At 57.4% G+C, this 11,985-nt stretch overlaps 1 protein-coding gene across 3 annotated transcripts; it reads left to right on the plus strand.

Annotated features, from left to right (window-relative positions):
* Positions 1 to 15: 15 nt before the first annotated feature.
* SIMC1 (SUMO interacting motifs containing 1) lies at positions 16 to 11,358 on the plus strand. 3 transcript variants are annotated; one of them, XM_005282278.5, is made up of 10 exons: positions 16 to 516; positions 3,305 to 4,054; positions 5,605 to 5,834; positions 6,677 to 6,746; positions 7,294 to 7,442; positions 7,863 to 8,060; positions 8,715 to 8,843; positions 9,621 to 9,777; positions 9,854 to 9,938; positions 10,938 to 11,358. In XM_005282278.5, the coding sequence occupies exons 1-10, from the start codon at positions 475 to 477 to the stop codon at positions 11,156 to 11,158; spliced, it is 2,031 nt and encodes a 676-aa protein (XP_005282335.2). In that variant the 5' UTR covers positions 16 to 474; the 3' UTR covers positions 11,159 to 11,358. The 3 variants fall into 3 exon arrangements, with proteins under 3 accessions (XP_005282335.2, XP_005282336.3, XP_065411245.1); XM_005282279.5 differs by lacking the exon at positions 16 to 516 and adding an exon at positions 1,941 to 2,096; XM_065555173.1 differs by lacking the exon at positions 16 to 516 and adding an exon at positions 2,135 to 2,411.
* The last annotated feature ends 627 nt before the right edge of the window (positions 11,359 to 11,985 follow it).

Below are 11,985 nucleotides of genomic sequence, written 5' to 3' on the forward strand. Positions count from 1 at the left end.
AAGGGGCGCCGCTGTCGCTACGTACGTCCGGGGCGAGGGTCACGGGCCGGAAGGGAAGGAGCGCCCCGTGGATCTGCTGCCGCAGGCGGGGGGACGGGCCCGGCGGCTGCGCGGGGTCCCCTCCCGTGGGGTGGGGGCACGTTCCCGGGGTGCGGGGCCCGGCTCCCCGCACCGACCCCGAGCCCTGGTTTGGGCTCCAGCGCGGAATCCCAGCCCCAGGAGCAGGCGGGGGCTTGCCCGGCTTTCCCACGGCCACGGAGCGAGCCCGGGAGGGGTGCAGCCCCCTCCCCCCCCCCCGGTCTCTGCCCCCTGCCCGCAGCCCCCCATTTCCCCTGCGGCAGTCATGGGAGGCTGCAGGCCCCATGCACAGGGGGGGCGGGCGGGACTAGGGACGGAATGCATCTGAACAATAGCTCCAGAAAGCGGCACACGCCAGCAGATACCAACAGCCTGGGGAGCTAAAGGAGATTCGGGATGTTGCCGGCATCTTGTTTGCTGCCTGGCATGTGTCTACAGGTCAGAAAGCTGGTTTGCTTTTACTAAGACTTTTCTGTTCCTAACTAGAGAAGTAATTCTGCCGCTCTGATTAGGCCTCAACGGGAGTATTGGGTCCAGTTCTGGGCGCCACATTTCAGGAAAAATGTGGACAAATTGGAGAAAGTCCAGAGAAGAGCAACAAAAATCATTAAAGATCTAGAAAACATGAGCTGTGAGCGAAGATTGAAAAAAATGGGTTTGTTTAGTCTGGAAAAGACAAATCTGAGAGGGGACATAATTTTCAAGTACATAAAAGGTTGTTACAAGGAGGAGGGAGAAGAATTGTTCTTCTTAACCTCTGAGGACAGGACAAGAAGCAATGGGCTTAAATTGCAACAAGGAGTCTGGTGGCACCTTATAGACTAACAGATTTATTTGGGCATAAGCTTTCATGGGTAAAAACCTCACTTCTTCGGATGCACAGAGTGAAAGTTACAGATGCAGGCATTATATACTGACACATGGAGAGCAGGGCGTTACTTCGCAAGTGGAGAACCAGTGTTTACAGGGCCAATTCAATCAGGGTGGATGTAGTCCACTCCCAATAACAGATGAGGAGGTGTCAATTCCAGGAGAGGAAAAGCTGCTTCTGTAATGAGCCAGCCACTCCCAGTCCCTATTCAAGCCCAGATTAATAGTGTTACATTTGCAAATGAATTTTAGTTCTGCTGTTTCTCTTTGAAATCTGTTTCTGAAGTTTTTTTGTTCAATGATAGTGACTTTTAAATCTGTAATAGAATGACCAGGGAGATTGAAGTGTTCACTTACTGGCTTATGTATGTTACCATTCCTGATATCCGATTTGTGTCCATTTATTCTTTTGCGGAGGGACTGTCCGGTTTGGCCAATGTACATGGCAGAGGGGCATTGCTGGCATATGATGGCATATATCACATTAGTAGATGTGCAGGTGAATGAGTCCTTGATGGCTGATGTGGTTGGGTCCTCTGATGGTGTCACCAGAGTAGATGGGGGACCGAGTAGGCAACGTACAGTCGGAGGGACTCGGTTATCGTCGCCGGGCTGGCAGATGTACTGAAACACAAATGCCTGTTGGAGCACAGCCAGGGAGCCAGGCGCTGAGGCGGTCAGCAGAGAAAAGGAGGAAGAGGTCTTGCTGTCTTAGAAAGGCAGGCCAGGGTGTCCGCCAGACCCGTTGGTGCCCCCGCGCACACCGCTGCGACCCCGTGCAGGGCGGGGGCTTGTGGGCTGATGCCCCAGGCGCTGTGCAAACAGCCAAGGGTGGTGTGTCCCCCCCCGGGAATCCCGGGGTCCCCCTCACACACCCCTGAGCCGCGCGCCCGTGACACCGGCCGCAGCTCGCTCCCGCGCTGGCAGGGCAGGCGCGCGCCCGAGAGGCCCAGCCGCCGGGGGCGCGCGCAGGCGGGGGGGAGGAGCGAGCGCAGGCCCCGCCCATCGGCGCGACGGGGGCGGGGCCCGCGAGGCCGGCCGGGGAGCGGGCTATGGCCGAGGGCGTCATCCGCCTCAGCGACTCGGGCTCGGAGGGCGGCCGCTCCCCGCCCCGCCGGAAGAGGCGGCGGTTGCCCCAGCGACGCGCGGTGAGCCACCGGGGGCCCGTTACCCGGGCGGGCGGCCTCAGCTCCGGAGCCCCCGCCCGACCTCTCCCGGCCCCAGCCGGGTAGCGTAGGAGCGCGCGGGGTGGGGGCACTGAGCATGCGCACACGAACTGAGCATGCGCAGGAACATCTGCCGAAGCCACTGCCCTTCACCCTGCCCTTAGCGGTTTCTCACAGTCCAGTCGGGATCAAGGGGGGGGGCGGGGCAGCCGTGCTGGTCTGCAGCCACAAAACCACGAGCAGTGCCGTGGCCCCTTAGAGACTAACCGATTGATTTGGGCATGAGCCGAGTGAAAGGTGCAGACACAGGCGTTAGAGAATGACCCCCACGTGAAGAGAAGGGACATATCATCCCAGTAGCTGCTACAGGGAGCACTTCCCTACCCTGCAAACCCGGGACCGCCCCGCTGCGGCGGGCTCGGGGGGCTTCGTGTTTTCCCCACTGAAACCAGCAGCTCAGCGACCCCGATCAACCCAAACCTGCGTGGGTCACCCAACAAGCATCAGTACAAAAACCCGCCCAGCTGCGCTGCTCCCTGTCCGGCGCCGGGCCCCGTTCCTGTCCCTGCAGCCAGGCCCCAGGCCCGTCTGCCAGCCGGTGCTGCATCTGACTAGTGTCGCCAACTTTCTACGTGCACAAAAATCAGACCCTGCAGCCTAGGGACTCGGGACTGGATTTGCAGGCGGTGTCCTGGCAGAGCTGGGGTCCTGGGACAGCCCTTGTGGCACTGCTCCCCCACTGCAGGAGTGGGCCCTGATGCTGAACTCTGCAGTGGCTGATAGCAGCAAAGAGCTGGCCCCCTGCTCGGGTTTGGGGCAGGGGCTTGTTCGCTGCTCGGACGCTGCCTGACAGCCCGTTTGCCCACCAGGGAGGGGCAGGGTTTGCCCCAGGGATTAGGGCAGGGAGGGCCCCCGCCAGGCTTGGCTTTTCTGAGCACAATTCAGACGGTTGCTTTATGCTGCTAGACGTTGGGTGGCGGGTTTGCAATTCGAGCAGGGGATGGGCATTGCTTGCCTTTGCCGCTGGCTTTCTGTGCACCATGAGTAAGTCCTGTCCCCATGCCTCGTGCGATCCCGTGGGGCTGATGGGCGTGCCCCACCTCCCCAAGGTCCCGCACCCAGGGAAAGGGGGAGCCCAGCCCATGAACTCCTAGTGCCAGCAGCACTAACAGCTGTCTGTCTGTCCCCAGGAGGTCATTGATCTAACCGGGGAGGACGTGTGTTCGGAAGCGGCAGTGCAGGATGACTTCACTGTGATTGACTTGACCGAAGTGGAGGAGGAGCGTCCAGCCGACTTCCCCCGGGGTGGTGCTGGCACTGCTGCCGGCATGCAGTGTGCTTCGCCTCCCAGCCTCCCCGCCCTCGTGGACATAAAGCGTGAAAGGAAAGAGGTGGCAGACCAAGGCCTTGGGGCCCCGTGGGACGGAGCCCACGAAGAGACAAAGGGGACCCACTTGGAAGGCTACTTCTCCCCCGTCTCCAGCTGCACGCGCTCTGTCTGTGACCCCGAGCTCAGCAGCAGCACCACCACTATTAACAGTGACCTGGGCTCCTTGGCCAGCCTCCTGCTGGACTCGGACGTGTTCTCCTTCTCGCCAACCAGCAGCAATAGCAGCAGCGCATCCTTGGACTGCTCCGTCGCAGAATCTCGCAGTACCTGCCAGCAAAGGGAAGACCCGGAACACCTCCCCACCTCCCCTGCTCAGAGCCAGTCCCCAGGTCTCTCCAGCTGCCCCCCAGCAAGCACCCCCAGGGCTCCAGTGCAGCCTTTGCTGGAGACAAGTAACTCAGTGCTGACTGCAGTGAAGCAGGAGCCCCCCGAGCCAGCCAAACCACGGCCTGTCAATAAGGCCTGGCTGCATAAACTGCGGTACTTCAGGAGGACTCCAGTGCATCACCTTTTCCTCCAGGGAGTGGTGCAGGATGAGGAATCCCGCCAGGTAACCTAGTGAGATCGCCTCGCCTCCGTGCCCAGGGCCAGTCCTGGGCTCAAGCACAGGGGTGCTGAGAAGGTGCCACATGGAAGGTGATGCCGTGTGCGCCCTCGGCATTTCCCTTCAGCCAGGCATACCAGGGTTGAGGAACGCTGCTCAGACGTCCCATCCAGCAACAAGGCGGAACCCAGGGCATTGCAAGCATTCTTGGGGGGCTACTAATGACTCAAGGGTTTGGGTCCCCACCTCTGCAATGCAGCCTGGAGGGAGCTCTGCTCTGGTTCCTCTTCTGCCTTTCAGTTGCCCCTTGTTTTTTTCCTGTCCTTCCCTCTGGCTGCCTTCTTCCCTCTTGCCCATCTCTGGATTCCCCCACGGAGCTCTGCTCTATGTCAGCCCTTGCTCTGGCTTTGTTCACACAATGGTCTTCGTCCGGTGGGAGGGACCAGCCTGCTCTCCTCTGCTCCTGCATGCAGACACAGGGACCTCTCAGCAAAGTGGTCGGTGGTGAGAGAATGAGCCAGTGCAGCTGTAGCGAGCGCTAATCCCATCGCTGTAGCACTGCAAATAACTTATGGCAGACAGGCCCCCGTCACCCCCTGCTGGACCAGCCTGTGAAATCCACCTTCCTAATTGGATTCGTTAGGGGGAAAAGCCCTTCAGGCCCAGTTAGGGAAGTGCCTGGCTAGCCAGGAACGGAGCAGCATGTTACCACAGGCCAGCAAAGGCCTGTTAAGACGGCCCCTTGTGCCTGTGTGGCAGAGCAGCACAGCTCCTGCAGACTTGGAGGGGAGGGGGCTCATGCAGGCCAGGCCATTCCATGGTCCTCGGGGCCTGGCAGACCCAGAGCCAGGAGGTGCCTGTGCTACCCAAGGGCCCTAGATGCATTTTTTTCAGCTCCCAGAAATGGATGTTCAGCGTTTTCACTGCATGGAGCTTGGGGGATTTGTGTGACTGTGACCCTGGGGACAGCCTGGCCATGCGAGCGTGCAGTGAAAGCACAGCTGCCTTTGGGTGACACAGCGATCTCCCCAAGGCCCACTGCAGGGTGTGACGGGGCTCAGCTGCACCATTCATGAGTCTGGATGCTGCTCTGCTACACGCTGAACAGAGAGGGCATAACACTGCTCCTTGGTCTGGGTAGTTGTCCAAAGCTCGCCCCACCTCGGTGACTGGCACGGCCCCTTGCTACGGATCCTTCCCTTTCTCCTGCAGCCGAGAGCCACCGTGGTTATGGAGATTTCCTGGATAAGAGATCCCTTTCACAGCAAAGGTTCTAGAGCAGCCCCCAGAGTCCTAAATCAATTGTAACTTTAGGGTAAGGCATATTTTAGTGCTGGTGAACTCCACCACCACCAGCTCTGCTCATCAGCAGGGACAAAGCACAACAACAGTGCACCTGTTTGTAAATTTAAGGGCAATGCAAATTAGTCCCAGCCTTGACTCATGGCAAGCGGTGTATGGGGTTCCCAGTTTTACCAATGGGCTCTCCATCTGGGGGTTCTTTGTCCCTTCACATGCCTTGCAAACCCGGTTCTAATATCTTATCGTCTTGACAGAATGCACAGCTGAGGGCACAGCCCATCCCTAGCAGAAAATTGAGCATGGTATCTACCACCATGGAGGAGAACTTCCCCAAGGGGACCCTGCAGTTCCTAATGGACTTCGTGTCCTGCCACCATTACCCTCCAAAGGAGATTGTGTCCCATGTGATCAGGAATATCCTACTGAGCTCAGAGACTGGGGAGATGCTGAAGGATGCCTACATGCTGCTGATGAAAATTCAAATGTAGGTGTTGCGTTTGCCTGGGTACCGCCTGGCTGGGGAGCATGCTTCCCCCTTATGGTGCTGGCTCACCTGGTCTCTATGGCAGGGAGAGGTCTCCTTTTCAGCACTGTGGCTAAGATGTCCTCTTAGAGGCTAATGCCCCTGCACGGTGGCTGGTAGCCCTGCTGCACGTGCCCTAGGGGGATTGGAGGCTACTGGCTGGTTCGACATGCTAACTACCCAGAAATGCAGCTGGGGGGAAGGGGACAGCATGACCAGCAGGAGGTGCTAGGTAAAATGGGCTTTGGGAAAGTGGCTCTAACTACTCCGCGTCTTAACTTTTTAAATCAGATGTGGTCCATTCTAATGCTGGCTTGTCTGACGCAGAGGTGCGGGGGGTCACAACTCTTTGCTTCCAGGTGGAGATGACCAGGCCATGCAGGTCAGTGCAGTGAGTCCAGCTGGGAAGGTCCCATCCCTGAACTCCAAGCTAGGCCATTGTTCTGGACTGGACACTGCAGGTTTCTCCACAACCAGAGTTGAGAAGTCCTTGGGGGTCTTAAACCTGTAGAATCTGTAGCCCCAGGGATCCAAAGTGTCAGTGACCCCCAGAGCCTGCCAGCTCCTTGGCCAGGCTGTTCTACACAGCCACAGGGGAGCACAGGGAGAAAATAAGGGAACTCAGAGCTGGAGGACACTGCAGTACGAGGGTGACCAGCGTGGTGTAAAAACCTGGTGCGACAGGGTTACAGCAAGTGACCTGGCAGCAGGGCATCGCTTTGCCTTGCGCCCAGGCTCCAGTTGTCCCCCTGAAGACAGTCAAGCAATTCAGTAACCTACTGCAAATACCTGTGTCATTTCAGGCTTCATCCGGCTACCACCACAATGGTGGGATGGGACTGGGAGCTGCTACGGTATGTCATGGAAGAGCAGGTACAGTCACTGTGTCCCGTGTGGGCGTGTATGTGGGGGGAGGGCAGTGGGAGTTGCCATGTATTTTTCTTGTGCAGAAGGTGGAGTCACACTGAATTTCACACTGCAGCCCCCACTTTGATGCCCCATGAGCAGGTGGTTTGAGCCCAGTCTCTGAGCTTCTAGTCACAGCTCTGCCAGTGACTCACTGAGTGAGCTCAGGCAAGGCGCCGTGCTCTCTGGGCCAGTTTCCCTATCTGGTGAATAGGGTAATGGATCTACAGAGTTCCCAGGGGCTGTGTTTGGAGCTCCTCAGCGAGGTGATGGAACCTTCTCAGCTCAGCCACGTCTCCCTCGGGCCAGCCAGGCAAGGCAGATCCTGCTTGAGGACTATCTACCTTGGCCTTCTTGCTTGAGCATATGTACTTGCCCCCATCGGTTTCCCCCCAGCCTCTGCCCCCTAACCTTTGAGGCACCTGGAGTTCCCCTCACCTGCTGAGCCCGTCGTATTGACAGCCCTGACATGCTCACGCCCAGGCGCCAGCTCTGAATCGCTCTGGGCCCGCAGGAGGAGACGCTCCCAGGGCGCTTTCTGTTCCTGCAGTACGTGGTGCAGACCCTGGAGGATGATTTCCAGCTGAACCTGAGGCTGCGCTTTCTGCAGAAATCCATTGCCAAGGAGGTGCTTTCCTGTGACCGGTGCTTCAGCAACGTCAAGTAAGGAGCGCTCCCCGTGGCCCAGCTGTAAGGCAGGGGCACTAAGAAACTGTTCTCCCAGGCCTCCGTGCTGCGTTGTAAACGCCCCCTTACTTCCCAGAGAGCTTGGGGGCCAGAGATCATGTACCTGGCCCAGGGGGGAGGTGACTGGAAATGCCTTGCACTCAGACCGGCCTGCTTTTCCCCCAAGGAACTGGGAAACAAACAGCCCTGAGAACAGGAGGAATTCATGCTGCACTGCTGGTGGCACAAGGTTTATAAATTGCTGTGTGGTTCCCACCCCCTGGGAGCATCTCAAATGTGTCCTTCCCCCTGTCCCACACTTGGTCTGTCCTTCTGTTCCAAGTGGACCTAGGAGTCTGAATGTGCGGCTAGAAAGCCAGGCCCTCATCCTAACTGACATTCATGTTTCCATCCCAGGGAGGTGATTGAGTGGCTGGTTGCTGCTGTTACTGGACTTGGATTTTCCCAGCCCCGAAAGCAGCAGCCGAAAGCACCATGTCCATCAGAGTCATCAAGGGCAGACTGTAGCATCTCCTCACCTGGGCCAGACTCAGCACAGACCGACAGTGAAACTGGGCAAGCAGAGGCCGTCCTACCGGCTTTCCTTTCCCAAAAGTAAGCCAAGGAGGCATTGACTCTGTCACTAAAGGCTACAGAGCTGGGCTCCTCTCAAACTAGGAGAGAGACAGGAGCTAGCAAATGTCTCTAGTAAGGAAAGCCCAGTGGTGCGTGCAGCATAGGTGCCCTGCTTGCCAGCAGCTTAGGTTCAACCTGGCCATGTGTCCACCCCACTGTAACAGATCCTATCACCTGACTGGAAGGGAGTCACTTGTGCAGCAGGGAGCCTGCCCTGCCTCAGAATGGCCCCAGGAACTCATCTGACCGTCATACGTTGGGGCAGGAAGCCCTTTGCTAGAGCAAACGGGATGGTAGGAGCAGCACCTATGCAGGCTTCACCCTGCTGCCCTGCCAATGTGCCTCCCGCTTGACCTTGAGGAACCTCAGCCCTTACCTCTGCATCTAAGGCCGCTAGGCAGAGCGGTGCTTTTGTGCAAGATAACCAGTGTCCCCTAGAAACTGGGCTGAGCCCACCTACTCAATCCCCACAGGCCACTGACAGACCAGCGCTACCACGCTTACGCTGTCTGCTGAAGCAGAGCTCAGCTCTTGTTCTCTGGAGTCTCCGAGGGGGAAGAGGCACATGCTGTTATGCTGCGGACACGTGGGAAGAAGCCCTACCTGGTGCCTAACTCTTGTTCTCTGGCCTAGGGTGGTGGTGCTTCTCCAGAGGATGCTGTCCATAGCCGTAGAGGTGGACAGGTCTCCCAACTGCAGCACCAATAAGATTGCCGACGTGATATTTCCGTACTTGGTGAACATTCCTCTGAGGAGCCAAAGGTGGGAGAACGACCCATCTTGTTCCTTCTTGCTGGGGCTGCTTTGAGTCCGGTGCTTTCCCCCAAACCCCTCTGCAGCTAACAGCTTAGCTAAATGGAACACATGCCAAATTGCTGCAGCCGCTGCCCTGCGCGGAGTGGCAGAATAGCGCCTAGCAGGTGAAGCAGTGGCCAGCAGGGGGGGACTTAAAAAGACGGGGGGGGGGGAAAGAGACAGAACACAGCTGATTTTGATAATCACACTGCAGCGAGAGCGACCAGCAGCGCAGCCCTTCCCTTGCTGCCTTAGCCACAGCAATCTTTGACAGGGCTGGGGGCGCCAGTGGTCCCAGCACTGGTCTGGTCGAGGGGAACGCAGTCCAGGGATAATGCTTACGGGCATTGCTGTGGGACTCGTCGCCGCAGGACGTACTTGCTGGCTTCAGGCTGGTACTTCACCCAGTCTCATGCTGCACTTGGCAAGGGCAGACTCTCCCGCCCAGCCTGCTTTACTGGCTGAAGGGAAGCCGAGAAGCTGGTTTCACAGACTGGCCTGACCTGGAGTAAACATGGGCTGATCTTAATGAAGTGAACAGCGGGGGCAGGACGAGTGTCTGGTAACTCTGTGGCTGCTGTGCTTGCCCTGAAAATGGAGTTCCATTGCTGCACCCGCCTTCCCTAGGGTCTCCGTGCCAGTATCCCCTCAGCCCGCCTAGCCTTGTGCTGGGCTTAGGGCTCAGAGGCTGCCTTCACCTGCGCTTCCCTCTCCCTTCCTTTGACTCCCTCTCCTTTCTTCCAGGGAGGCCTTTTTAAACAGCATGGAGAGCCAGCTCCTGCGCTGCAAAGTGCTGGAGCTCCTGTTCCACCACAGCTGTGACATGCCAGCCTCCCTGCCCCTGTCTCTGAGCAAGATCCTGTATTTCCTGGGCCGCCATTCGCTGCTGCTACAGTATCAGGTAGCGCCCGCCCCTTCCTTCCCTGCCCTGCTCTCTGAGACCCCTCCTGGTAATCCAACATCTGCTCTTTGCACAGGACCACGAAGTAACGTGGCAGAGATGGGATGAGATGCTTCAGCACTTGATTTTACTGTTGACAAGTTACCGCAACGTTGTGCTGGGTAAGCGGCCTCGGGCAATGGCCCAGCCTCAGTGTGTATCATCTGACCAAGCGGAACTAGTATCAGTCGGCCAGACCACCCCATGGCCCCCTTCCCACCAAAGCAGCTGCGATCTCACTTTTCAGTTCCAGAAAGCTGCATCTCAGACTCCACTCTGACTGTTGGGAGAGGCTGTGAGTGCAGGAGAAACCACACAGGGCTCATCTCCAAGGGAACAAGCCACCCTGAGCCACCACAGTCCAACTCCCAAGACTTAGCCGGTTCCCGAAGGGTTTGTGGCACAAGGCGTTCCTAATTATTCTGTAAAGTGCTCAACCTGCAGTGCCCTCCCTGGGCAACCCTCTGGGAGGTGTGCAAGCCAGCTGTCCAGAGCCTGGGCTGATGGGAGAAAGCCCACTGGCTCAGGTGGGGAAGGTGAAGAAGGGGAGACACTAGGTTAATCTGGAAACAATGGGGGCACTATCATTGAGCTTAGGATCTAAAATCTGATTTTTGGGAGAGTTACAAAGGCCTCTTCCCTGCTAGGAAACTGCTTGACCATGCATCCCCTCCACACTGGTCGGCTCAGCATACACCCTCCCACCCCCATGTGCCTGTAGTAACGATTAAACCTGACACCACCTGCACCTCCCCTCCCACCCTCTTGGCCCTAGCCTCCCAGATCAGAGACTTTTCCAAGCAGGTTAGGCAGCTGGCAAGCAGGAGAGTCCTTTGAAAGTGAAAGAGGGGAGGTTTAAAGCCTAGGTGGTGCTGGAACTCTCCCCTGCTTTGCAAAAAAACTGGGCTGCTCTGAGTTGGGGGATGGGACATTCCAACTGAAAATCAGCCTCACATGGAAGCTCCAAGCATAACCCTGGGATGCATGCCACTTTTCCGACTAGTTCTGTGCAATCGCTCTTCACCAAGGGGCATGTACTGACTTCAACAGCTGTGGGGTCAGACACTGCTCCGTAGGCCCCTGGTACTAACAAGTTGACTTACCAGCATTTCCTTTTGCAGGGCACTTAAGAAGGTCACTCAGCGAGCGGATGGATTTAATCATTTCAAATGCCAAACCCCAGCTCCAGGATAACGACAGCATCACCCCCGTGGACATTGAGCTGCATATCAAGGACTTCAGCAGCCGGCTGCTGCAGATCCTGGGGAAGCCCCTTCCCTCACAGCTCAAGGACAAGGTGTGCATGCTTCAAGCGCTGCTGCTCACCGCCATCTCCACGTGACAGGAGAAAGATGCTCCCGAAGGAGCGGTGGAGCTGGCTTTCAGTGCCACGCAGCAGCCTGGTCAAACATCAGTTGCCCACTATTCAGGTCTGGTCAGACAGTTGTGTGGACCTAGGAGTCTCATTCCCTCCTCTGAGATCTGCTTCTCCTGGTGCAACCTGTGTACAGTTTTTTTTTTTATTAAATTATTTTCCTGGTTGATGAGGTTCTTTCCTCAAGCTACCAGTAACAATCTAGCCAGAGCTCAGCTTCTGAGCCCTGCAGCAGTACCCAGAAGATAGCACCACCTGAGAAAGGGGGAGGGACTCGAAGCTTGCAGCGTTCAGTTTTAGCTGCTCTCCAAGTCAGGCAAGAGCTTGGTGTGGGCAGGGTATGGTGATAGCCCAAGAATGGGAGGTGCGGCAGCCTGAACATTTCAGCAGCAGCTGTGTTTTGGTTCCTGTCCTGCACTCAGCACTGTGGTATCTGACCACGAAAGCGCTAACAGAACAAGCTGATGAATGGAGGTGCTGTCACTCTTACAGAGCCCTTCCTTTAGCAGGCTACTCCTATCCAGCTGGGCGATCACTACATCCTGGATACTGCTGCTTCACTCTATAGACCCAGGCTGGCCAAACTCACTGACCCTCCAAGCCACAAACTATAATCTTCAGAAGTTCAAGAGCCGGGCGCACCTGCCAGGGCTCAGAGCTTCTCCCCTGGGGAGCAGGGGGTGGGGCTAGGGGCTGAAGCCATGAGCCCCAGCGGGCACCTCCCATGGGGCTGTAACCCCTAGACCCCCTAGTTCCCCACCCCAGTCTGATAGGTGGCGAATGGGGGGGGCGGT

Source organism: Chrysemys picta, chromosome 8, assembly GCF_011386835.1.
Source record: "Chrysemys picta bellii isolate R12L10 chromosome 8, ASM1138683v2, whole genome shotgun sequence".
In the NCBI taxonomy this organism is placed as follows: Eukaryota; Metazoa; Chordata; order Testudines; family Emydidae; genus Chrysemys; species Chrysemys picta.